Raw genomic sequence first — 26527 nt, forward strand, 5'->3', positions numbered from 1 at the left:
TTCCCTTTCCCCCTTCCCCCTTTCCCTTTCCCCCTTTCCCCTCCCCTCCCCTCCCCTCCCCCAGCGCCGTCATCGCGCGCCGCGCGAGCCCGTGACGTCACGCCGGCTCCGGCGGGCCCGCCGCTGTCGCGCGCTAAATTTGAAGGCGGCGCGCGCGGGGCCCGGCTCGCGGCCCCTCAGGTGCGTCTCGCGCCCCCTCCCCCCCCCCACCCCCCGCTGCTCCCTCAGGCCGCCATGGCCACCCCGCCCAAGCGCAGCAGGCCCGACGGCCGCCTCAAGAAGGTCGCCGTGGAGGGCAACATCGGTGAGTCGGCACCTCTCGCCTACGCGGGGAAAGGGACGGGGGAGGGTGAGTTGGAGAGGCCTGGAGGGGGGAGGCGACTTCCGCGGCTCTCGGTGGTTTCGGCTGTCTGAGGGAGGCACAACTCTGCGGACTCTTCATTTCCTGCCTGCCTCCTTCCTTTCTTTTTTCGTTTTTTTCCCTCCCTTTCCCTTTTCCTTACTTTTCCGCCCCGCTTTTCTCTCCGTTTCACCCCCCCCCCCCCTCTTTTCCTTGTGTGAGGGCTCCTCCCACGACGGTAGAGCGGCACGACAGCGATGCTTCCTTCCACAAGATTTTCCTGACCGTTTCCCTCAGTAAAAGGCATTTAATCAGGTCAGGAGGCACAAACAAGCCAATTCATATTGTCAGAGGCTTTACCCTGACGCCGTAAAATCACTGGGATTTGGGAGACAAGAAAACCCCCGATTTTTCTATTACAGTTTTTTAACTGATTCACCTGTTTGGTGTTGAAGCCCAGGATAAGCTTTTCCCTGTTTGTGGTGTAAAACGGCCGGAACGACAGGATTTCCCCAGCTGGGGGGATCCGTAAGGATCTCTGAATCCCCCTCCTGGCCCTGCACAGCGCGCCTCGAAATATCACCAGGCGTCTGGGAGCATTGTGAAACCTGTTTAAATTCAGATAAAGGAAAACCCAGTGGCTCCGTGGATTGATGTGCGTCACGGTGGGTGTGGGAGGCTGGTTTATGGGGCGGGAAGGCAGAGTTGAACACGAGGTAAATAACACCACCGTGGGAGGGGTCTCACTGGCGTTGTTGCTGGATGCTTTTCCTGCAGCTGCGGGGAAATCCACCTTCGTGAATGTTCTGAAACAAGCCAGTGAGGAGTGGGAAGTGGTTCCCGAGCCTGTCGCTAGATGGTGCAATGTCCAGCAAAGCTCCGGAGACGATTGTGAGGTAAAAAAACGGGTGAAAAAAAAATAGTCAAATGTTGTCCTAATTTCAGAATATGTGTATATCCCTCAGACTGGGTATTTTTCAGACTCTGTGTGATAGCAACACAGATTACTTTCACGATGTGTGAGTTCCTCTTTTCCCGTTTGTTGGGTCTGTTATGGAATGAAAGTAGTGGGGAGTTACAGGAGATACTTGTAGCCACTGTGAACTAACCAGGTGAGTGGAGAGGGTTGTTCCTGTGCCATGAGAAGCGTGCTCTGAAGTGTCTTAGGAAGCTGAGAACTCGTTTGATCTGCTCACCTGGTTTTAGTGGTGGGATTTTTTTCCCAGCTACCTGCGATTCCATTGGTGATCCTGCCTCTATTTGCTGTGCGAGTGGCTTTTGAGGGACTGGATTATCTTTAGCCCTGGCATGAAGCAGGGTGTGTTTTGGTGAACTCAGTGTAAGATGTCAGGGGGACACCTCGCTCCTGGCTTCTCCCCAGCCATGCCGTGCCGGAGTTAGGGCAGCTCTCCGTTTGTTCCCCCGTGACTGCAGGAGCTGAGCACGTCGCAGAAGAGCGGCGGGAACGTGCTGCGCATGATGTACGAGAAGCCGGAGCGCTGGGCTTTCACCTTCCAGACGTACGCGTGCCTCAGCAGGATCCGGGCTCAGCTCCACGCCCTGGATGGCAAACTCCGGGACGCGCGGGATCCCGCGCTCTTCTTCGAGCGCTCCGTCTACAGCGACAGGTACGCGTGGGGCTGGAGCCCTCGGGGGCAGGTGCAAACTGCCAGGGTGTGCGGGGCTGGAAGGGAGCTCCGCAGATCCCCCAGCCGGGCGAAGCAGGAGTGAGTCCAGGTGACTGAAATGCTTCCAGAGAGGGAGACTCCGGGACCTCTTTAAGCAGCTGTTCTGGTCCTTGGCCACCCCTGTGGGAAGAATTTCTTCCTCTCATTCAGGTGGCGCTCCTTGTGTTTTTGTTTATGGCCAACAAAAAAAAAATGTCTGAATAAATGCCCCATCCTGTGTTTCTGGATTCACAAGGTGAGACTTGGTAACTGAACCCCATCCCATAATTTCCCCTGTTGTGATATATTGCAAAAAATAACACGTTACAATTTGCTGTAAATAAATGACCCAGCGTACAAGCCAGCTGTGCTCTGTGGGTTATGCCTGCACACCTGAGCTGCAGGTGTTGGTGGTGCTCATGCACACTGCTCCACGAGGAGAATAGTGGCTGTTTAATTCCACTCCAGGAGAAGGTTACCACTCAGCTTCTCCTCTAGTTACTGTACTTGAGGCAAACCAAGAGATTCCTGTGCCCAAGAGAAATTTTGTTTCCATCACTCTGATGTCCACAGGTACATCTTTGCTGCTAATTTATACGAGTCTGACTGCATGAACGAGACTGAGTGGACAATTTACCAGGACTGGCACGACTGGATAAATAAACAGTTTGGCTCGAGGCTGGCACTGGATGGGATCATTTATCTCCGAGCCACTCCTGAGGTGAGGGGTGCCAATGTGACAGCACCGACACCAAGTCTGTGTTCTGGGCCTTGCCCCTCATGGTTAGAACTCAGCTCAGGCTGCACTGTTCCATGAGGACTGCAATACCTGAGCTGTGATTAGGTCTGGAAGTACTTAAAAACAATGTTCTTTCAAATGGAGGCTTTGTGTGTTCAAGTCAACTGTGATGGTAATGATTTTTTCATTTTAAAAGCAGTACAGGAGAACAGCAAATGAGGAAACACCTCTGGAATAAAGCAACTGACTCCAGGATAGTACAAAGTACCTCTAGGAATAGCTGTTAGTTTGGGAATATAGCTGTACAGGGAATAGACACAGCAGTTCACAGTAATGGTAGAGCTGATGTGGGGATGGTCTGTGAAGCCCCTACACCTGGGGAGCTGGAATGGAGCCGGGTGAAAGCACACCCTGTATGCGGGGCCTTGGGACCATGCTTTGATCTTGGGCCATCTAATATTTGTTTAGAAGGACAGAACAGAATAATATCTCTTTTGAGTATGAAACTCTCTTGAGCAAGAGGAAAACATGAGATTGAAAGAGCTCAAATGAACTTGTAGATCACTTCCATATTTTCTTGCTTCCAGCTTCCATGCCTTCAGTTTTGTTATGGTTGTAAAAAAGCAGAATGTAAAACAGTGGAGTAACTCAGGGCTTTTTGTTTTTCTGTTTCAGAAAGGAACGCATATTTGAATTTAACGACATTTAAGTAGTTTTGGCTTCCTGTTGAGGCCTTAGGTGTGCTCAGGATGGGAACACATGATGGAAAATGTTGGAAAACAATTCCTAAGGGCCACAAATGTATTTTGTTCATTTTCAAATTCAACAAGATTTTGAAATGCTTGTCTGTAATGTCAAATGTCTATTTATGTGCTCTTGGCATATGCAATACACCAATTTGTTTATTTTCATTTACCATCTTTTGCCTTTAGAAATGCTTGAATAGGATTTACTTGCGTGGAAGAGATGAAGAACAAGAAATCCCCATTGAATATCTGGAGAAGCTTCACTACAAACATGAAAGTTGGCTGCAGCACAGGACACTGCGGTAGGGTTTGTTAAGTGGTTCCCTGAGGATGGATAAATCTTTGTAAGGATGTTCTGTGGTTCTTTTTCCCCCAGTGAAGCTTCAGCTTCTCCCCTGATGTGTAAATCTAAACTGCAGGCACATTTCCATCAGTTTCCTTAATAGTGTCTTTGCAGCACGTTCATTATTGCTTGGATGTGCAGCCTGCTCCACATTCTCCTCCCGCAGAGCTCTGAGCAGCAGAGGCTTCAGCTGAGCTCAGTTTCATGCACACAGTGTGCTGTTATTCACTTGGGTGCTGGGGGTGCACAACGTCCAGGAATCACTGATGGATCCCAGGAGCCACGCTGTGAATTTGGAATTCCTTGCTGTAATTTATACATCCAGTTCTTTATGTGGGGTTCTTAACAATGAAAATGCTGTCAAGGATTTGAATGCTCTCTGCTTTATTTCCAGCTACTAATATTGCTTTGTTCCTCTTCCAATACAGAACAGATTTTGACTATCTGCAGGAAATTCCGATTTTAACGCTCGATGCTAACGAAGACTTCAAAGGCAAAAAGGACAAATACGATCACATGATCGAAAAGGTAAAATTTCACAAGGAGTACAAACTCATGATTCACTTTGCTCTTGAAATACATCTTGCGCTCTAATCACCCTTCTAATATATCTAAGTCACAGAGTTCCGTTCAGGTAATGAGCAGTTTTACAGCTTATGGCAATACATACTTTAAAGCTAGGCCAAACCTTTATCATTTAACTGCTCAGGCATTTGGTACTTAAATCCCAGTGGGATTCAGGCAAGGACAACTTGCTGAGCAGCTGCAGTGACTTACAGACCTCAGTAGTGGTTTGCACACGTTTTTCCACTCTTCAGAAATAAAAGTGTTCCTTCACCAGAAAAGCAGCTTTGTCCTTTGATCTCCATTGGTCCACCCAGGAGTGGAAGGGCTCACCTGATTAAAACCAGTCAGTCTTCCTGGTCGAGCTCGTTAGTCAATGGAATGACCGGAGATGGAAGCCTCCTGGAGGGAGCATGCTTCCCATCTGCACAAGATGATGTAAGGCCCCGGGCAACTTAGTTTGGATTTTGGTGGAGTTGTCTCCAGGGTAGCTGTCGGGTTAACTGGGAACAGCCTATGCCCTGTGTTGGCCCTGGTTTTTGGCATTTCCTAAATGGAGCCAGGGAAGGAGAGGTACACTTGATGAGGCTGGGCACACTGGGCTTTGGTGTGTCCTGTGTGGGGACCCAGACCCTGGGTCCTTTCTTCTTACCTCTGTTGTGATGCTCCTCCTGAAACTGCCTGGTGTGTAAATCCTGATTGTAAATCCTGAATTTCTCCATGCAAGATTACTGATGCTACTCTCTGAAGTAGAGGGTGATTTTTTTATGGTGCCTTGCAAGTTAGTCTTGGCACAGCTACGTGTTCCATTCTCTACAGGAAGGGATTTGACCTCTTCTTTTTCCCCCCACCTCTTGAGCCCTGACCTGGGAGGGGAAGGGTCACAGTTGGAGAGGGTGATCCAAGATCTGTTTCCATTTCACATAAAGAATTTGGACAAAATGTTTGCAGATGGGCTCTGTGTAAGAGAGCCTTTGCCAAAAGAGTAGCATCGTGTCCTTCTGTGGAGTAGCCTGCCTTGAGTGGACAGAGGAAAATGCTCCCAGTTCAGCCTAGTTCCTAGGATGTTCCTGAAACTTTAAGGCAGGAGTTGTGAGCTTTGCTCTGATCTCCAGTGTTGGGTTTTCTCCGAGCAGTGTGTTTTTGGTAGGTATTGCTTCATTATTTCTTTGCCAGCCTCAGATTGCAAGGGACATCCTGATTAGGTGCCCTGGGTTGTTCACCAGCATTAAAGGCAGCCGGTGTGCAGGCAGTGGGCGTGGCTGGTTTCCAAATGACAGCTCTTTTGAGGTGGCCATTATCCTCCTCCTGTTTGGGTGACACCTGCTTGTAATGCAGTCCTCTGTGACAGAGGGCTGTAGCTCAGGACCGCTGGAGGGGTGAGCATCTTTCCATCGTGTCTCTCCCTGCATCTGCTAAATTACAGGTACCATGTCTGGAATTGTTCGGGATGGACAGGTAATGGCACGGCTGAGCCCGAGCTTCTTTCTCCCTGTTTCTTTAGGTTGCAGTAAAGCACAAAGCAGAGGAGAGGGAAGTATGCTGGCTGCCTATTTCTGTTGATAAACACTTAGTGTAATTGACAATATTTGTTTCTTTTTGCAGGTCAAGGAATTTTTGAGCATGTTGTAATCCTCTTTGAAGTACAGAGTCAAACCATTCCAAACTTCTGTGCGGTCAAAGTCTCAAGTGCAGCTTCTTCCTTCTTTTATAGGAAGCCTCTGGAGAGGCACGGCTCAGTGCTGGTGATTTGGTTGTGAGGAATAAATAAACTTTGTGAATAGTGAAATTATTAAATTAATAATGGGTACATCTGTTCAGTATAATGTGAAGTAACAGGCACAAAATCTAAAGAGACAAGGATTCTGAGCACTGCCAAAAGCTGTGCCAGTTTTTGATCAGACCAGTGAGTTATAGAGTATTTTATAGATGTTTTTAATTTATATTGTGCCCAACTGCTATTTAATTTTGAAGAAGGTAGCTGGTTTTTAGATTCTTCAGTGGTTTTTTTTTAGTTGCATGAATTTGTAATGGATGTTTTGTTGTTCCCAGGAAGTAAAAGATAAAAACCATTTTTGCTGCTGAGGGAATTCTATTATAACCTGGAATTTTACATTTTAAGGTACACAAAAATGTTTTCTGATGCTTTTGACAGAAGAAGTTCTTCATAGAATACACTGAATTAAATCCAAATGTGACTGAAATTTTGTATATAGCGAGTGAATTTTTATATCTGTTTCTATTAGGCACTGCAAACCAGGATATTCAAGGCCTTTTTGTTACCTAGCACGTTTGGGGCTTTTTAACCAATTGTTTTTTTAGCTGTTCTGAAAGCAGTGTTGCTTTTGTTGCTGGTCAGTCCTGTTCTTCTAGAGAGAAATATATTTATTTGCTAGGTACTGGGCAGAAGGGCATTTTGCCGACAGCCTCCATCTGTAAATGACGTGCTGCTAAACCATCCCATAATCCCATTAGGGATGTGAGAGGTGGCTTCCTGCCTTTGTTCCAGCTGCTCCATGTGTTCACTGGGCCTTCTGGTGCTTATCCCAGATCCTGCACTGTTGGAAGTAGGTTTTGTGGTCTCCCGTGCATGGAGTAAGAAGGGGGAGACCTGTCTGGAGTAGCTGCTTCCTGAGCCTCTTGTTCCAGGTGCAGAAAACAAACTTCAGGCCACCCATCTCAAGTGCTGGGATTTGTGAGCTGCCTTGTTTTGCTTTAAACCCTTCTGAGTGTACAGTCGGCTTTGGAAGGCAGAATTTTATTGTAAAGCTTTTTATTGTCTACTGTGGTGCTTCTGCTGCCTGCTTGTTGGAGATGAGATTTCTTCCTTTATGGCTGGAGTTGTGCTGGCATTCTCTAACCATTGGCTGAAAAATAAAATTGGTTGGAAAGACTTTTTAGTGCTCAGTAGTGTTGGCTTCTTGTCTCATGAAAGAAGTAATATTGTGGGTTGCTGGTATGTAATACTGGTACAATAGGTGTATTGGGTGTAAAAAAATAAGATTTCTGAGAAACTGATGGACTTCACTTGTTTTGGTTTTGATGTGTGGGGAATGTACTTATGGGACACAGGATTACATAAAGTGCATACTGTGTGTGACAGTGCTCAGTACAAGAGCGTTGTGTAATATTTATGTTGTATGGAACGTAGCAGAAGTCTGGCAGAAAATCTTGTGCAGGATGTGAAGGTTGCACAGTGAAAGGCAAGATTTTAAGATCTTTGCTCCAGAAAGGAAGTGAGGTGGAATGGATGAAGGTTCAGTTCAGATTTACTTGAAACACATAGTACAAGCTTTTAAAGCATTCTTGGCAAGAGTCTGAACAGTAACAACTTATTTTGACTAACAGTGCAATTATTTCTACAGTTTCAGCTGTCAAAATTGTGGATTTAATTACAGGAATTGGAATGACAGTGCTCGTTGCAAGGAAGTAAACATGTCCGCGTTGTAATAAAGGCTTCTTTTGAAACCCATCACAGACAGCACACAGGAATTCTGTGGCAGGTTATCTGCAGCCCGTTCCAGAAAGCTTTACAAAATCTCTGCCTGCCAAGTTTGGGTTGGAAGCAGCAAAGTCATGACCAATTATAAGAATGCTTTTAATTGCTGTGGAGAAAAAAACAATGCCAAAGCCCAAATACACACCCCCGTGGCCCCCAAGCTTCTGGAGGATCTGAAAGTGGCTGTCCTGGAGCATGCGGAGCTGCAGTTGTTTGTATGTGGGACAGACACAGCACAGACAGCAGCGGAGATGTCCTGAGACTGCTCTGCCTCTGCCTTGGCTTGGAGCTCAGCCTTCCAAACCTGTCAGTATTTGCTTTGCTTACATCTATTCCCAGGCTACCACAAAGCAGGATTGTTGTGTTGGCTTGTGCCTTGTAGGAAGCGAAAAGTTTCTGAACTGGTGTCTGCTGTTTGGTGAGGATTGGTTTTCAGCCTTTGGGTGTTGTGTCCCTTTCTCTTCCCTTGGGTAAGAGATACTCTGATGGAATTGCCTAGGAATGCTTGCTTGCTTTATTCAAGAGTCATCGTGATGAGGAAACAAAATTGGGATGCTGTTTTTTTCCAGTTAGAAAGCAGATGAAGTACTGATTAGTAGTGTTTTAATTCTGATGCAAGTACCCATGTGAGCAATGGTCTTAATATTGCCTCATTTTATTCTGAGTCCTTGGTGGCTATTTTCTGCATGGTGGATTTTAAGTTCTCTTCCAAGTTCATTTAAGTTCATCTTCTCATCTCTAGATGCTTCTTAAAACAGCAGCCAGTTTTGTAGGTAGAACCTAATTTTCTGTGAATTTGTGCCAGTTACTTGACTGATGTTTATTTAAGCAGACTTCATAATAATGGAATTGTATATAAAATATGGTAAGTATTGAATTGATTCTGTTTTTTTTCTAGTAATTAGATACTCGGGGAATCTGCTTGTGAAATGAAAATGATCCAGGAGAAACTCACCGTGAACTGTTAAGCGTAGCCCATAGAAGTCTGTCCGTATGTTGCAGTGATTAGGTAATCTCAGGAAAACACAGTGTGCAAGTGCTCTTGCCAGGAGGTTTCAGGATAACCAAGTGTCTGGGCCACCAGGTGGTTTTTTCCATCTCCCCTTTAGACTCTGCGTGACTGTGAGTAAACAAATCACTCTTAGCTTCACCATGCCTTCAGGAACCTGGGAGGATGCATTAGTTAATATTGATGTGCTGTTGTGTAGGTCTGAAGTGTGCTGATAAATAATGGAAAAGGAAGGCAGCCCTGGCTTTAGGTTTTGCTGTGCGATCTTTTGATGCCACTGGCCCAGATTCATGGCCAATGGAAGTTATTTATTTGTTTTAAAAGATATTAGAAGCCATCGGTGCAACATCAGCTGTGTTAGTTCACCAAGAAAAATGAAAGCTGTTAGTGTTTGTGAGGAAAGGAAACCTAGGATAAGTTCAGTCTTGAAATGTAAACTGATGGCAAAACTGTCCTTCACTCCCTGTAGCCTAGTGATAAAGGGGAGAAATCCGTGCAGCAGTCTGCCACAGGAGCTCCTTGTGTCTCACTCCCCGGGCTGGCTGCAAGAGCAGCGTTAGGGCTTTAACAGTGAATGGCTGTGGAAAAGGTAAAGAAGCAAGAGGTCACTTGCTCGCTGGGCCAGAGGATAAATACTGCACAGAATGAGATAAATCTTGCTCTTCGGGAGGAGGGAGTGGAATGGAGCAAACCCTGCTGGATTAAGTGAATGACTAGAAAAGGCCGAGCTAATGGCAGGGGTTTGGTCACCACAGGGCCTTCCGTGCAGCCAGCAGCTGTTTATGTGCTGCCAGCGACCATTACCACATGGATCACACTAATCCCGCTCTGTCTGAGCCATGGCAGCCTTCAGGGCTGAGCTCTGCCTCGGACATAGTCCCGAGCAGTGCCGATGCTGGCAGCCTGCTGCCCAGTAAAGCTGAGCACTTCCACTGACAGGCTATGCACTGACAGTGCTTCCTGTGCCAAATTCACCTGAACTGGGGATGTGTCTCCAGTCCCGTAGTGACAAGAAGTGTGCATTCCACACTGGGAGTAAGCAGTGCAGGGGTTTATTTTACCTTGGGCTGTAATGTAATGCTCAGAGCCCAAACTGCAGGCTATTGTGTGCAGGTGACTTGTTTTTGGGTCTGACTTTGAGTCTGTGGGTATAGAGAATATGAGAGAAGCGTAAATAAGACTGTGGTACATGCTAAGTGAGATGGCAGGCTGTTGTGCATTTCTTGTATTCTGCTCTTCCTGATGTCCTGGGCAGGCTGGACGTTCTGTATACTATCTCCAGGAAGTCAAGGTTGTCCCGCTTGCACCACGGATGTTTGCTGGCTCATAGTACTGCCCGGCTTGGAAAAACCCTGTTGGTTTCTGAGTTATTTGCAAAAATGTTGCCACCGCAGCTCTTTCACAGGACATCCTGTGCTTTCTCCTGTCCCGTATTTTGTGCTTTTCTCTCCAATTTCCTTCTAAGTTGTTGTGACTTGTCTTTTAATAACCGCTAGAAACATGATCTCATGCAAGAGATTGTCACAGACAAGTTAAAGCGAGTGTTTCCCTCGGACACAGCCTTCTGGAGGATGTGGCTTCTGCCCTGCTCCACTTGGCTGTCTTAGGTTTTCTAGTCCTCTTCTCTGAGTAGCTCTGCGGAGTTAACCCATCTGGTTGCCGGGCCTTCCCTAACTCCTGTTTTCAGCACCAGCTATGGATGTGTGCTGACTGTGTGCTCCTTTCTCATCTTTGCCTTCAGATTTGCCTCCTCTGCTTTGTTGAAGCCGTATCTGCTGTTCTCTGCTGAGCCTCCACCGCTGCTTTGGTGCTGTCCTCGCTGCAGCTCGCGGCCTTTACCCCGAGCCCTCGGCCCGGCACGGTGCCCTCGGGTCATTGACTGGCTTGGTGGTCAGTCACCTGTGTCCTGTCTGTGAGGAGAGCACCCGCAGTCACCAACAGCAGCGCTTGGCTTTTTTAGGGATCACTGCTGATCTGCGGTGCTGCTGCTTTCCCGGGGGTTTCCTGCCATGATCCAGCGTAGTTGTGTGGGTATTCCAGGTGTGCTGGTCCTTGCCAAAGTTTCTTAGCCATAGCTAATGTCAGCTGACTGGAGGGCTTTTTCCAGTGGGGTTCTTGGTACAGCCCATGCTGCTTTAACCAGTCTGCTGTCTGACTGGGAGACTTGTGACACAGGAATCTAGCTCTGTCTGTGGAGTTCTTGCAGAGTAAAGTGACATTGCCTGAGGCTGGGAGCATCCCTCGTGCTGTTGTGCATGCACTTACACTCAGGTTTTTATGGCTAATGAGTGCCCCTGCTATTGTTAGACCTTTAGCTGTGGAGAACAGATTCATCTCACAGTTTCAGCTCTTTCCTGCTGCGGTTTACTCTTCCCCCTTGACATAACCATGGCTTGTGCAGGTGACTAGCGTTTTCCTGGAAGGACAGTGTGACACAGGTTGTTCCACTGCTGGTGGCTTCCCAGCCTGTTCAGCATTTGTGGATAGCTGAGACTGAGCTTTGGGGATGCTATGGCATGGTACAGTCTCAAAAGGAGTTCTTAGTGTGCTTGCCAAATATCATGTCTGTATTGCGTGCTTTAACCCTGTGATAGACATTTGCTGTAATTTAGGTATGTAAATAATGGCCTTTCCTGAGATCTAGTGACTTAGACTTAGCCTATGCCTGCAGTGGGACTGATGGAATCCGTCCATGCCGGAGATGAGTCACTAGCTCTTCCTGTCTGAAAATTTCCTTTTCTCTCAAGGTTGCTCACCCATGATACACTCCAAGTGATAATGCATCTTCATTTTATGTTTTATTGACGGTCTGCACTTGCCAGTTGCTCTCAGATGAGGACACCTCCAGCATCTGGTTGCACTGTTGGCTTTGAAGGCTGCTGTTAGCATTGCTTCTGGGATTGCCGGTACAATCCAGCTGGAATCATATTGGCAGGAGGTCAGAAAGCATTGCTGGAAATGTAGCAATTGTGTTTGCTTGTTGTGCAGCACAGGCTGAAGATCTCTGAATCTTTCAAAGCCCTTCTGTGGAACCTCCTTTTGGCCACTTTTGTCAGGAATTTTGTGTCTCTGCATTTGTTGTGCTGCCTTTGAGGGTTTTTTGTTTTTCTCTTCTCCTCAGTTTCTCCTCTCTAGCACTGGGATAGAAGCCAGCTCTCCCTCTGTGTCACCCCGCTGCCCACGGACTGAGCCTTTGCATTTCATTTCCCTACACCGGCACCTATGTTGGATGGGGATACCTGCGCCCTCCTGCCATGTCCCCTTCTCAGCTCTGAGCCTGGATATTTAGGCTCAAGCACTGGCTGTTCCCACTCTGATCCTTGTCTTGAGTAACTGTAGTTGCTTCAGGTCTTGGAAGACTTTTGTGTAGGGGATTAGATCTGTCCTACAACATTTTCTGCTGGCTGGAATAGAACGTCCCTTAAATGATCTTTTCTTTCACTGGGAAGCGCTTAAAGTCTCGAAATTCAATACAGACACTAGAATTCTCAGCCTGTTAATGTAAGTACTGACTTCTACTTCTGCTCCTGGGTTTCAGAATGTTTTGTTTGGGGATTTTTGCTTGCTTTTTGCCAGTGCAGCACCCAAACCCTTTCAGTGCCATCTCTGATCTGGTTAAAAAATTACAGTATCTATTTTGGTTCAAGATTTTGTTCTTGCTGGGGGTTTATTTTTAAGGGGACTGTGGGCTGTTTGTGCCAATCAACTTGAATCTGAAATAATACCCAAATTGTCAGTAATTGCTGGTCTTTGGTTCCAATGGTGACTGCCTGACAGTGTGAGGTCTGGGACATGTTTCTGTTGTGAGCATGAGTCATGGGTAGTACCTGTACTGCTGAAAGCAAGGTGTGCCTTGAGGATCAGGCTGTGGTTTTAACCTTTTAACTGCTGTAAAAGTGGTTGGGGAGGATAGCAGGAGCCAGAGGGAAATTGTCAGTTGGTGTTTTTTAAAGAACAGAGGTTGAGATGGATGTTGAGAGATTTCTCAGTGAGACAGATGTTGGAGAGGGAGATGGTCATATGGTAGAGCTGATTCTCTTCTGATATGGCTCATACAGTTCTACTCATCTGGCAGGATATGAGAATGAGATGCCTTGGACTGAATCTTTGGCTCGTGTTCATTATTGAAGCTTCATTTTCCAAAATAGCTCCACAGAAATCAAACCAAGAAACAGATCATAGAGCTGGAGGACCTTTGAGTCCTTACAGGAAACAGTACAGCCGTAGTGTGGGGTGAGACTGAGGTATTTGTAGGATGGCTTTGAAGTAGGCTCTTGCTAAATCGAATCCGTGAAGATCTCCACAATCCATTGGGAGCCTTGGGAAAGAAGGCTGGGGCGACTTGCACGCACCGGCTGGGGCTAGTGGGGCCACAAACGCTGTTTCTGCTCCAGCAGCAGTGTGCTCTAGGGGCATTCTTCCTTCCAACAGCAGCATTTCATCAGTGCTTCTGCTTTGCAGTAATGAAAGGAGACTCCCATCCATAGGATGGGGTTTTTTGGTCGCTCAGTGGTCAAAATGAGGGTTCTCAGCTTTGTTTAGAGGCCCAGTTTTACTGTAAAATTTGAAACTTGTGGGCTAGCAGTTCTTAGTGTTGCTCTGGATGACCTTAGCAGGAGGGAGATGATTTTATGGAACCAGTGTCAGCTTCTGAAGGCTTTCTCTGTTAGCTCTAGCTAATCCTTTGGCCCTTGAAGTTAGCTTGGATGGAACTCTTGCTTTGAACTAGAGTGTGTCTCTCATTGGAATGAGCGAGTGAGGGGTGGGAACAGGCAGTGCGCTGAATAAAACAGGGTAAGTCACATAAGATGCTGAGGGAATGAGGTGGGCAGGGACTGCACCAAGCAGGTTTATAGACATTACGAGTAAATTGATCAATGGAATTTTATCTCCAGGTTTGGTAGTACAATGCTGAAGGGTCTGCTCAGCAGTGAGGGGGTTTTTATTGTTTCTAAAGGAGGGAAGGATAAAAACTGACCTGTTTTTCTGGAGCTGACAACTGTACTGAGAGGTGGGAAGTGTCACCTAGAGACATGCCCGAAGAGCCATTGCAGTGTGTGGAGTTTCCCTCCTCACATCTGGTGGAAAGGCAGAGGGACACAGTGGAGGTTAGCAATGTTCCATGCTGCTAACCTGTTACCTTGAGCGATTGCCAAAGCTTCAGCACTCACAGAGCAGGTGGGTGCTGAGCTCCTGCCTTGCCAGTGACACAGCAAAACCTCTGTGCTGGCTCCTGTGTGCTGGACTTGGAGGAAGCAACAGTGGGAGAACAAAGGCAAGAGTAAGTCCCTTAAGGAGGTTGAATATCCCTGCTTTTCTCTCTGGAAGGTCTGTATGTCCCGGCCGTTTCCCAAGGGAGGTGTTTGGTGTTTTGCTCTTCCCAGATGATGGCTGATGGGGCTGAGGACCCGTGCTGTGAGCCTGCTGTGATGATGAATTCAATCTTGCTCTGCCATATCAGTTCCATATATATACCCAGGGCAGTGCTGCCACTCGAGGGTGGTGCGTGTAGGAAAAGCCATTTGTGGGGGGCTGGGTGCTCCGGTGGGGATTGTTGGGTCGTGCCTTTACCTCCCCACAGAGCTAGTGAATAAGAACTGCTTTGAGAGGGATCTACTGATGGTTTTCTTCTGCCAAATAAACAGGTTAACGATTAAATAAGGCCATTACAAACTTGGCAGCCTCTTTTGTCTTCTGTCTTCTGCTGGCATGGTTGCTTTGGTTAAAAAGCTCTTTCTGTCAGTGCAGGTTTTGCCTGGGAAAGCTGGAATAATTTCTTGCAGCAAGAATAGGTTTTCACCCGGAAAAGCTGTGCTCACCCTGTAAGCCCTTTGCTGGCATCAGGCAAGGTAGAGGTGTGCTGAGCTCATGGCACAGGCTTGCCCTCAGAGCCAAGGTCTGGGCACAGCTGTTTATTTGAACTGGGATTTAGTTAAGCACATGTTGTAAGAGAATGAACATTGGTTGTTTTCTTTTCCCCCTGGCACATAGCAAATTGTCCAAGAGGAACTCACCAAGTTAGCTTGTGGTTTTTATGTTTGTTTTCTTGATAGCATCTCTCAGTCAGGAAAACATGCTGAGAAAGGACTTGGGAGAGAGCCATCAGTCCCAAATCTGATGGTGTTTTTGAGGCTTTAGTCTCTGTTTGATGCCCTAAAATGTGGTGGGGTGAGAGGGGAAAGTGATCTCTAATCCAGCTAAGCACACCTGCCTCCAAACTTGGGTTTGTTTGCTCGAGATTAAGATATACAGATGAACTCTCTGTCAATGTTTAATGAAAGGGCTTAGGGCGGTGCTCTCCTCTGACACTCGTAAATTTGAAATACTTGTGTTATGCTTTGGATACGAATTGCGTGGTTTTTCTCTTCCTTTTTCCCTTCTTGGTATCTGAATTCTGCTGGCTTAGAACACAAGTGCGTTCAGTTTTTACAAGTCACTGATGGGAGATGGAGAAAGGAGATGTTTAAGGTACCATTCAGCTTCTCAGAAAGAGCGTGTGTCTAAACTTCTTTCCTGTGAGAAAGTTAATTTCCCCCCACAAGCAGGTTCTGCTCCAGCAGGAAGGGACATCATGAGATGCGGGCTTGGGCAGACTTTTACTGCTTTGGGAAAAGAAATTAGATAAGGAATGTAAATCCAGTATTGTTGCGATAGTAAGGTGAAAAATGTGCTGCAAATATAAATAATGTGGAGAAAACCAGCTTCTGTGACGTTTGCATTGCTGTAGTGTGTAGAGATCCGTTTCACCCTGGAGCTCTTTGCTTATCTGCTGTTGGTAAGGGATTTGGCATGTATAGATGTTACCTAAGAAAAGGAATATGGTGTTATGACTTGCTTGTAATGAAGGCATTTGGTTATAATTCATGTAGAGCAGGGAGTCTTTGTAGAGGCTGGTGAAAATCCCCGCCCCAGCCTCACTGCTGATTTCTTCACTTGTCCTTACTGCTGTTACAAATTGCTTACCACAGCGGTGCGCTCCTTGCCCCTGGCAGCCTGTTGCACAACCTCATCTCTAGGGATTCGCGGCAATGTTTTGATTAAATGGAGTATCAGTGTTGAGCTATTTGTTGTTTTAAAGCTCAATGAGTGATACATGTCTTTTGAGTGGCTGGAAGAAGTCAGGAGGCAGTAGAGAGTCATTAAAAGGTTATTTGTGAACTTAAAACTAGCTTTGCTGAACTCTGCATTTTTAAATTTTTTAAATTATTATTATTATTTTGATAGAGCAGACTCTCAAAACAGTCTCCAGCAGAGCTTGGGGCTGATCACAGATTGGCTGAAGAATTTCCCACATGCTAGTTGCTCAGAATTTATTATTTGTACCCAATTGTTTTTGCCAAGAAATTAAAAATTTCCTTGTCTTTTTTTTTGCTACAAAGGCAACCTGCAGCCTTTGCAATCTCTTTTTGGAACTCCATCCCGCTGAATCATTGAGTCAAGGAATGGTTTGATTGGAAGGGACCTTAAAGGTCATCATCTTTGAGCCCCTGCCCTGGGTAGGGACACCTTCTGCTCTGCCAGATTGTTCCAAGCCTTGTCCAGCCTGGCCTTGAACACTTCCAGGGATGGGACAGCCCCAGCTTTTTTGGGCAACCTGTGCCAGAGCCTCACCAGTCCCACAGGGAAGATATTCCTTCCTCCTATCTCTTCTAAACCTGCCTGCTGTCAGTATTTCTTTATTTTCCATGACTTGGTGTCTTTGCTTGACTTGTTCATGGAGTTTGGCCTTCTGGCATTCAAGGATTTTTATCTAAACAGTGATGGTGTGATGGTCCCAAGTGTGGACTCTGCCAAGAGACTTACTGAGTCCTTCCTCGCCATCGATTTTTCTTCCTTATATTTATTGGTTAACTGGTGTAACTGGGACTTGGGTGACTTCTCAGTAACTCTACCAGGTGTTTGGGTTCCAGCTAGAAAGGAGCAAAAGGGGCTTCCTTCTTCCACAAGATTCTCACCAAGTTTACTGTGTCATTTGAGGTTTGTTGGGCAGATGGTGTTTTTGTATGACTTAGTATTGGGTTTATTTCCCGTAATGATTTGGGAAAGCCAATTATTTTTTCCTCCCAGTCCAGGAATGATTGCTCATTCTTTCCCATCACTGAGGCACTGGTTGGAAATAGGCAAAGATTTCACAACCTTTTGAAGCCAACTGTGTTCCTTCCCTGATGACAGCCCTCCAGCACTCTTCTTGTCTGCCTTAGGAAGAAAATGCAGCCTGTGTTGACATGCTTTATTTCATTCCTCCCTCAGACTCCATGTAACCTGGCAAGCCCAGCACCATTCTTGACTCTCACTAGAGGATGGTGTGTGACTGGGCTTAATCCCATGTCCCTCTGTCATTGGGAGAGGTCACCTCACTCTCCTGACACCTCTAGCTGTAAACTCTCACTCTGCTTTCTCCATCATGCTTGGATTTGCAAAGGAGCAGGGCTTCTCAACCCCTGACAGATTTTGCCACATCCTGGATAGACTTCAGAAGCAGCTTCTAGGTTTAGTAGTGTCTTGGGAAAAACGTGTCCACAGCATCTAGCCAGAGTCTGTAGTCACAGTGATTCCAAACACACAATATTGCTCTGTAACCACACGCAGCACAGTTACTGCTCACTAATCATTGCAGCTCATTACGGTCTGGTATTTTGCTGTCTCATGGCTGCCTTTCCTGTGATCTGTTCTCTTAGCACCCGGGATCTGGGTTTTGGCTTACTTCTCTGGGAAGATGCTCTGAGGATTTTCTGTCTTAACAGGCTGGCCTGCCCCACTCAGATGGCTGAGGGCCAGGGGGTGTCAGAGTGCACTTCTAAGGCCAGTTTCACTGTGTGGATTTGAAAGGGAGGTCCTTACAGTACCCAGTGCAGTGGCAAAAGCCTGGCTCCATGCCCAGGCCTTTGCCACCTCCTGGAAATCATTGCCATACTGATGGGCTGAGAATTGTCCGTGGTGCTCAGCTTCAGGATTTTCCAGCCTTGCCCACAAGTTCAACAGTTTTGGGTGCGTGCATCTGTGTTGTGCGGCAGTTTGCTTGTTCCTGTTGGCTTACTGCAGTCTTGTCTTTGACTTCTTCCTTTCTCCTGTGAGTGTGGTTTAGAAAATGGACTGGCTAATCTGATGCTTTAGCGGTGGCCAAAATAGCCTTAGCCTCAGTGGTCAAACCACCTGATTTTATCTTTGTCCTAGGGAATCCTTCCTCCCTTTTCCAGTTGTTAGCGAATGGAGGTGTTTGCTGTGGAAGCAAGGCTGGACAGGAGCAGAAAGCTGGAAGCCTGTGACACAGTAATGAACTAAGTGCCTTCTTCAAGTCCCACAGTTGCTTGCCTTGGCTACAGGGAAGAAAAAAAACCCTTGTTGCTATGTGGTAACAAGCTGGTTTCGTGTCCTGGTGGGAATGCACCTGCAGCAGAGCCTCAGGGCCTGCACAGCTAATTGAGATGTTGGAAGCTGAAGCCTGGTCCAGCCTGGCTCAGCCCCATTGCTGACTGCTTCACCTGGCAACTAGCAGTCCTCTTCTTGTTGCAGTTTGGCCCTGACTTTTTCAGAGGCATCTGGGCACAAGATGAATAATCTCTTTTGTTGGTTCTAGGCACACTTGTGACTCCTGGGATGGCTGGCAGTATCTGAGACTCTCTCGCTCCTCCGTCGTGCTTTGCTGTAAAGCTGAAAAGGGACTTGCTCCAGAGACACAGGGAAGGAGCAGAAATGCATCGCAGGTAATGAGGCGAGTCCATGGCTACAGCTGTGGTGGTTGCTTTCTGACTGATCCACACCCAGTGTATGCTTCAGCAGCAAGTGTGACAGAATATTTCAGCTGGGCACTTGTAGCTCCTAGTTATATGATGGGAAGAGAAGAAAAATATAAACTGGCTCTTTGGTGTCAAAATAAACACATTCCTCAGTGTCCTGGGCACTGGGCTGTGGGCTGAGCAAGTGTGCCCCAGGCTGGTGGGAAAATATCTGGTGGGAAGAACATCTGTGCCCCTGCAAACCTAAAGCCAAGTGGGATTAGACTCTTGTGCTGTTCCATGCCTGAGTAATGCCTCAGAAGAAAAGCAAAGTGGTCCTTGCAGAGTGTGAGATGTGGTGTTAACAAAGGGACACTGTCTCTGGGCTGCTGTTGCAAAGGGTTTAACTTGGAGATCTGTCAGCAGTTAATTACAGTTGACTTCTGAAACAGTCTTTTTTTATAGGTGGAGAACATTTTATTATTAAATTTGCACTCATCTTCACAAGCTCAGGAATTCTGAGTGTTTGAATTGGTTGTGGAGGCAATTTGGCACCTAAATCCCTTTAGAGATGAGATCGTGCCAGTTCTTTCCATAACATAAAAGTGTACAGTACTTATTTTTGATTTTTATACTACTGCCATTTTAAAAAATTGTCTTTTGGCTCAGCTACCTAAAGCCAGCCTCTTTTATTGCCACAGTCTTCTGACTGTGCCTTCTAATTATAAGGCACCCAGGAGGAATTCAGTCTAAGACAATCTTCCTTCACCATATTGTTACATCCCCCACAGAAAGATCAGAGATAACCCTTTGTCCCAGGTAAATTAGAGCAAGTGGAACAGCAGAAGCAAGCTGGCATTACTTCTTCCAGAAACAATGTGAGGGTACACTAGGGAGAGGTCAGGCTCACCTCAGAGCAGACTTGCCTTCTGGACAGAGGAGGTGTCCCACCACTCCAGGCTTTGGAACACAAAGGTCCCAGAAACAGGCTGGTTGTACGTAAGACTGGTGGTCTCCTGAGACCATGTGTTGAGGTAGAAACAATGATAGCTCCCAAAGTCACCCTGATGTTTATTACGTCCTTTCCCACTCTGGTTTCTGAAGCCGCTAGGGAAGTGTGCATTTTTGTTTAGAATGATCTGTATTAAGTGAAGGTTGCGAGGGCTCAGGAGAACATGCATGGGATGGGTATCTGTGGGAAGCAATCTCGGTGCTGTCTGAAAACAAGAGACTCGTAACATTTCAGAAGTTACCATCATTTTTGTGTGTCCATGTTGGGGTTTATCCCCTTTAATACCAAGTCCCAATTTCTAATGGGAAATAACCTGCACGATGGAAATCGAGGGAACTGAAGCACCTTGGTGTTTCTGAGGGTCTGGGGAGGGGCGCACGAAAAATGGGTTCACGGCTCTGGTAAGTGTTGTCTGGAAAGGGGCCACTGGATGGGGCTCTTGTCCTGTGGTTGGCCACCGCTGGTTACCTGAGAGGCATGACCTGTACCGGTGAGGACTTCCGCTGGAAAAAAACAGTCTTTGAACGAGGTAAGGGGCTGGGATTCCAGTCTGATAGCACGGTGGTGATATGTGATAACGCTGTATTGCTTTAGAGAACTCCACACCTCCTGGTCAAGAAAGGAAAGTTCAAGCAGTGTGATTAGCTGTGAGCATTTGGGAGACCACATTCATCAAGGTGGGCAAACAGGTGTGGCCACCACCAGTCTGGGAAAAAACCCAAGTCTGAAAGGTGCCAGGTCAAGATTTGGTCTTAACTGGTGGCTCTGAGCTTTCAGTTCCAAACCCTTTTGGTTCCACATAAGCTGCTCACCTGAAAATCAACAGTTTTCCAGATGTATGGGGTAATAAATCCAGAAAGAAAGCTACATGTGTGTGCAGCTCACATAGTTACTGATGTCAAAATGGAAGCATTTCAGAGAAACGTGATCCTGTTCTCCTTGGAGATGTGTGGTCCAGCTCCATTCCTGTTTTGGTTGGAAGGTGCAGAATTGCCAAGTCCGAGTCTCAGAATTGCTGAGGATGACACTGTTGGGACTGGGGATTGCAGGGACCGAGGGGTCAGAGAAGGTCATGTGGTTGTACTGGTGTTTAGCTGATGGTTTGAAGCTGTGTCCTGAAGGAAAGTGCTTTTAGCAGAAAGATTTCCAAATGGTGTTTGCCCCAGTTTTGTGACAATGGTGTTGGTCAAGAAGGGATTTTAATATGATTAGTGCTTACAGGCACACAATGTGAAATAGCTTAAAGGTCCACCTTTTCTTCTTCCTATTAGGGAAAAATGGGAGGACGCTTTTTCAAAACCTACTGAAGGTTTTTTGTTTTTGTTTTTTTTTTTTTTTAAAGGCTAGGTGTATGGTTTGACTTGACTGTGGGGCTTCCTTGAGCTGAAACAGGTCAGGGCCATTGCTAGTTGCCTGCCTGGTTAGGAGTTAAAAGGAAAAGGGAAATAGTGCTTATGACATCCTGTGTATTTTTAAGAGATGAAGTTTTTTTCAGAGGAGTTAATTAGAATTAGAATGCTTCCAAAATCCAGTTTTAATTAATTGTGCATGGCTTCAAAAAGGAGCAATTCCTTTCTTTTCACCTGGTGGCTCTTCTCATCACTAGAGTTTGGATCTGTGCATATGTGCCTGCATGTGTGCGTGTTCCATCACCTCTTTGGGCACAGGTTTAGGATACTGACTGGTGGGATCTCTGGATTGTAAAATCACTGGTCAAAATGCCTTGCTTTAACGACTGTGACTTGCCGCCTCCTGAAAATTTTTGTTCACCAGTTTGGGGTAGTATTGACAAATGGCTTGTTTCCCCAAGAAAATGAAGTGTTTACTGCAGGAGTTTGGTGCTGGCTCAGGGTTGCCTGAGATGTACCGTTTCAGATGCAGTTATGCATCCAGCACTTGGTTTCCTCTGCCTGCAAAAAGTGTCAAGGATGTCACATGTGGTTGGTTTGCCCCCTGCCATTCAGGGGAGATCTAACCCTGCCCTTCCAACTCATAGTCCTGGCATTCTGTGTTAAAAATTTCTGACTATTCAGAGCCTTCCTTATTCACGTGTGTGCAAAGATTATTAGGACAGTTATTGGGAGCTAGTGGGCTGATAACATAGCTACCAGTAAACAATCATGTGGTGCAAGATGTCAGTCTATTGAGGCTTTTTAGAGTGTGCTCCCAGCTGTCCTTCCTGCTTGGTTCTGTGTGGACAGAGCAAGGCTGAGTTCCCTGGTGTGTGCTGCTGCTGGGCCCTGCACTCACCTCCCTGTCCCAGCAGGAACTGCCTACAAAACAGCTTCCCAGGGCTTGGGTTGCTGGCTGAGGGTGATGAGATGCTGCTGAGAGAGGGGTAAGGAATTGAAAGCGGATGTGGGTCACATTTTTTTCAAGTTCTTTGAGGCATATGCGTTATGGCACGATGCCTCTGAAAAAGTAAACAGCGCTTCAGGTTTAGTCATGCCCTGTGCTTATTATAGTCCTGCTGAGGGATTCCAGCAACTTGCCAAGTGCCAGTGCCTAGCACTGGGTAGGCATCCCAGCCAGAGAGCCATCTGCCTCGTGGGTTGGGAAGAGCCTCTGACACCTGGTGGGGATGCTGGGTGGGAAGAGTTGGTGCACAGACAAACGACACGCTAATCCCAAGTCGGAAAAGCGGGGTGACGCCAGCCACGTGGGATGGGGATTTTTGCCTGGCAGATGTCTGCAGACCTGCTGGTTCCCCAGAGCAGGCGTTCCTCTCCTTCTGCCAGTGCTGGCCTTGTTTGTGTTCCCAAATTAGTCAACACTTGGGCAAGGCGTGAATGGAGATGCCCTAGGTGAAAATGTAGCTGTGCCCTGCCGAGCTGTGTGAGAGGGTCATCGGGAAGGTTAATGCGGGGCTTTCTGCTGTGTAAGCTGCAGGAAAATTCTTCTGCTCAAATTGCTGCTTGCTTGCTGAGCTATGGCTGCAAGATGAAGAGAGCACATGAGAGAGCTCTCCAGGGAATAAGCAGCAGGATGGGCTTAGGAAGGACAGAGTGCTGGGCCAAAGTTTCATTTTCAGCAGCTGATAGCTTCTAATGTGAAGTTGCAGCCCAAAAATGTAGAGACAGAATATAAAAATAAAGCAGTGAAAGTGACTTTCCATGCTAACGGCTAATTTTGCTTTCTGTTTTTAACTCTACCCAGAGTTAGCTTTCAATCTACTTACATGATGAAGACATCAGCACTGCCTAGTTTTGAGAATCAGGCTGGCATTAAAATGCAAGCTGAAGTCTATTTCTGTAAGTGTGATGCAGAGCACTCTCACCAAACCATTAGAATTTCCTGCTAATTGTGGTGGTTCATTTCTGGCCAACTGTATTCCAGAATGGCCTCTCTCTAATGTGCTATTTACTGACTCTATTTTAGTAGATAAACTCCCCAGCTTAGCAGTAGGAAAATTCTCTTTGTTGCACAGTGTTCTAAAGCCCCTTTCAACTAGAAAGAACTCTATAGGCTAATGTGGTAATTTTGATTTATTAACTTGAGGTAGGTTTAAACTCTTCCTATTGCAATGTTGACAATGTTTGGCATTGAATGGAGATGCTGGCACATTGTATAGGAGGCCTGAGGTCTGTAATAAATACAAAGGGCATACATATTTAAGGCCTATTACATCCCATCCTACCTTAACATATTCTTCAGTACCATTTAACAGAAAATCACTCAAAGTAGTCTAGGCAAACAGCTTAAAATGAACCTTTGACACTCTGTTACTTATGCAACATGGAAACAAGGTTTTGAGGCAATGCAGACTGGCTTGGTGCTCCCTACAGGGTTGGTTTTGTCAGGACACACTTTGCACAGAAACCCCTGACCTGACCCAGAACTGGGTCTTGAACTGGGCCTTAAGGCAGTGGTTGTGCTGAAGGGCAGAGGGGGGCAGTCCCCCAGACTGGGGGGAACTGGGAGGCTGCACTCCCTCCCTCAGACAGCCCATCCTGTCTCTGGTTTCATGTTTTACAGTCCCAGAGTCATGGTGGAAATAGCCACCCACACTTGTTTGAGCTGGAAGGGACCTTAAAGCACATCAAGCTCCACGCCCTGCCACGGGCAGGGGCACCTTCCACTAGCCCAGGGTGCTCCAAGACCCATCCAAACCAGCCTTGGACACTTCCAGGGATCCAGGGGCAGCCACAGCTTCTCTGGGCAGCCTCACGGGGCGCAGTTTCTTCATAATATCTAAACCTTCCCTGTGTCTGTTTAAAGCCATTTCTCCTTGTCTTGTCATTCCTGTCCTGCCCTTGTAAAAACTGCTTTCTTGTTTAGAGAGTGTGTCTCTTTAGAATTGTTTTGAGAGTTTAGAGTGAAGCTTTCTAATGGGAGAGACAAGGCAGCCCACAGATCCTTAGCACTGGAACTAAGTTGCTGCTCTTTCCAGCAGAGAATGAAGTTACCCTTGTTTCCCTGCATTTGTTGGTTTGAAGGACTGAATGTGGTCAGAGTAGCTGTTAAGTGGAAAGCAAGGGTTTCCTAACATGAAGAAGAATTGTTTCCAGGGCTTGGAAGTCCACATCTGTAGCCTGTGGTGATGGGGGAGGACATAGATAGGAATATCAAGAGCCCCCTGTTTTCAGATTCCTCAGCTTTTGTCTTCTTCCAGTGAGTCAGTATCTATTTCTGTGTGAAAAATTGTAACATGAAATACCTTAAAAGCACTGATCCCTACAACAATAAACAGTTAGAAGGAAAAATGGAATCCTTCCCCCAGCAGAAAATCAGAGCCAAACTGCACTTCCAAGGAAGAGCAGTTTTGTGATGTCCTTGATAACAGTAATAACAATAAAGGTCACGAGAGCTCTGCCATCCTGAGACGTGGTGTTGCTTGCTCACACAAGTGGCCCCTGCTGAGACTCAGATCGGGTACGTCTGATAATGGAGATGGAACAGCCGTGTTTATTTTTGGAATGTGTCAGACAACCTGTTTCTGGTCCTTGCTCTTCTGTAACAGTCAGGTATTTATTTACATGGTCGGAAGCTCCAGGGCTTCTCCCGTAAAAAGGGGTTGATGTATGTGAACAGTTCGTACCTTTCCTTCCCCTTTGTGTGCTGATGGCATGAGATCTTAGAACAGAAGATGGAAGGGGAATGGGATACTCATTATCCAAGATGATACGGTTGCCAGAAAGGATGGTTCTGCCCTTTGTCTCTTTGCAAGGAATTAAACTGTAAATATTGGTGATGTAAAATCTATTTTTTTGGAGGATATTCCCTATTATAAAATATCACAATGATGCAGTGGACATGGGACTCTATCAGACTTTGTAAGATGTGCATTTTCTACCTTGTCTGCCAATCCATACTGAAGAAAATAAATTTGGCATCTCCTGGGTGGCCTTACCCTGTGAAGCAAGTGTGCTTTGACAAACTAAATGGGTGAATGTGTCTGTGACTGTTGTTTTGGGTATTTGGGCCCTTCTGTTTTAACATCTTGGCAACTAATTTGAAACTAATTTGAGAGCACTGCATTTTCATTTCAAATACAGACAATATAAATATAGAAGTCAATGACCTATTCAAACAAGTCAAATTAAGTAGCAGCAGGAAATCTGAATATACTGGTTAAGTCTTATATGTCAAAACCTTCTCTTGTTGGACATGAGAAAGTGACTGATGATGCGTAAATTGGAAAAGGTCTTACAGGAGAGACGTCGTAGCGACCAGACTTAAGCTAGCCCTTAAGGAGGGAGAAAAACATTGGGTTCCCGAGTCCAAGTACAGGATTGCTCCTAGAGCCCGCAGAAAAGATCCGTGGACCCTTCTGTAAGCAGGGACTCGTGCAAGGATCATGGAGGACATGGTTCAGTTGTCAAGGAGAGGGAATGTGCTCTTTAGCAGTTGATGGGGCTTTACCAGGAAAGCTTGAAAAACGGCCAAGTCTGGACAATTTTGTACTTTTAGGCACTTCTCTGTATAAAACCAAAGACAGGCTGCTGCCTTAACGCTTCAGAAATGCTTGGTCACAAAATAAATTTGGATGCTGAACATCACTTAAGCCTTTTACCTGCCTGCCTGATAGGGTAAGAAATGCCTGAATTGCTCTGCTTGCTTCCTGTTCTGGGGGACAGGAGGGAGCTCAGGCAGCAGCTGCCAAAACTTCAACACTGTGGGACTTAGCTGGAGGAATTTGGTTTTGTGTTTTCCCTTACTGCCTCAGGGGTCTTTGAACATAGTTTTCTTTATGACTCTGAGAGACTCTTTTGAATTCAAGTCCCAGAGTTTTGGGTCTCCCACTTACTAAAGGTATTCAGTTCAAGGAATGTGGTGGGCACATGGAGGTTTTCCTTGGTCTTGTTGCCATGCAGTGTTTTCTGCTAAGACTGCTCTGATTTTCAAGTGCCTAATTTGCGAAGTTGTGTGGGGTTGCAGTGCATGGGACCTGTTCTCACTGCTTCCTGGTATTCACTAAAACCAGTGGAGTCGAAATAAACCGTGTTCAACTGCTCTAATTTTAGCTTAAAATTAAGATAACTTGTTGGCCAGCATTATTGTTCCAAAGACCTTAGTGTTATCCAAGAAACCAGCAGGACTTGTAGGCATGTTCTGCTGGAGAGTTTTCACACAATATCCTCCATAAACTGTTGTCTGTTGCTATGAAACAATCCGAGAAGATCAAATGGTGGCTAAACATTGCATAACTCATCAAAGAGATCAAGTAAGGTGTAGAGATAAGGGATGGAAGTTATTGTGGCACTAGTAGAGACTTGGGGAGGGGTGGAGAGCTGAGGCTGGAGAGCAGCGTTGAAGCCATGTAGGCAGGAGGGAACAGACATCCTAGTTGAAACACTGCTGAAAGCTTTTGTAGGACACTCCATGCCTGGTGCTTTAGTATGATCTTGTGGTATCTTAGAATGATTTCTTCTTTTGCCATGCAAAGGAATCA

General features: G+C 46.3%; 1 protein-coding gene across 1 annotated transcript; it reads left to right on the plus strand.

Annotated features, from left to right (window-relative positions):
• The first annotated feature begins 219 nt into the window (after positions 1-219).
• On the plus strand, positions 220-7295 carry DCK (deoxycytidine kinase). Its single transcript, XM_062494067.1, has 7 exons — positions 220-304; positions 1118-1236; positions 1775-1968; positions 2581-2728; positions 3679-3794; positions 4264-4363; positions 6005-7295. Exons 1-7 carry the CDS (start codon positions 235-237, stop codon positions 6029-6031), a joined length of 774 nt encoding a protein of 257 aa, XP_062350051.1. The 5' UTR covers positions 220-234; the 3' UTR covers positions 6032-7295.
• Positions 7296-26527: the final 19232 nt, after the last annotated feature.

The sequence above is a fragment of the Cinclus cinclus genome, chromosome 5 (genome assembly GCF_963662255.1).
Source record: "Cinclus cinclus chromosome 5, bCinCin1.1, whole genome shotgun sequence".
In the NCBI taxonomy this organism is placed as follows: domain Eukaryota; kingdom Metazoa; phylum Chordata; class Aves; order Passeriformes; family Cinclidae; genus Cinclus; species Cinclus cinclus.

What these genes read in the sequence shown, in the direction of transcription:
- DCK (XM_062494067.1), top strand. Translation starts at nt 235, where the DNA reads ATGGCCACCCCGCCCAAGCGCAGCAGGCCCGACGGCCGCCTCAAGAAG. An exon ending in CGCCGTGGAGGGCAACATCG is followed by an intron (nt 305 to 1,117) that starts GTGAGTCGGCAC and finishes CTTTTCCTGCAG; the next exon opens with CTGCGGGGAAATCCACCTTC. An exon ending in GCTCCGGAGACGATTGTGAG is followed by an intron (nt 1,237 to 1,774) that starts GTAAAAAAACGG and finishes CCGTGACTGCAG; the next exon opens with GAGCTGAGCACGTCGCAGAA.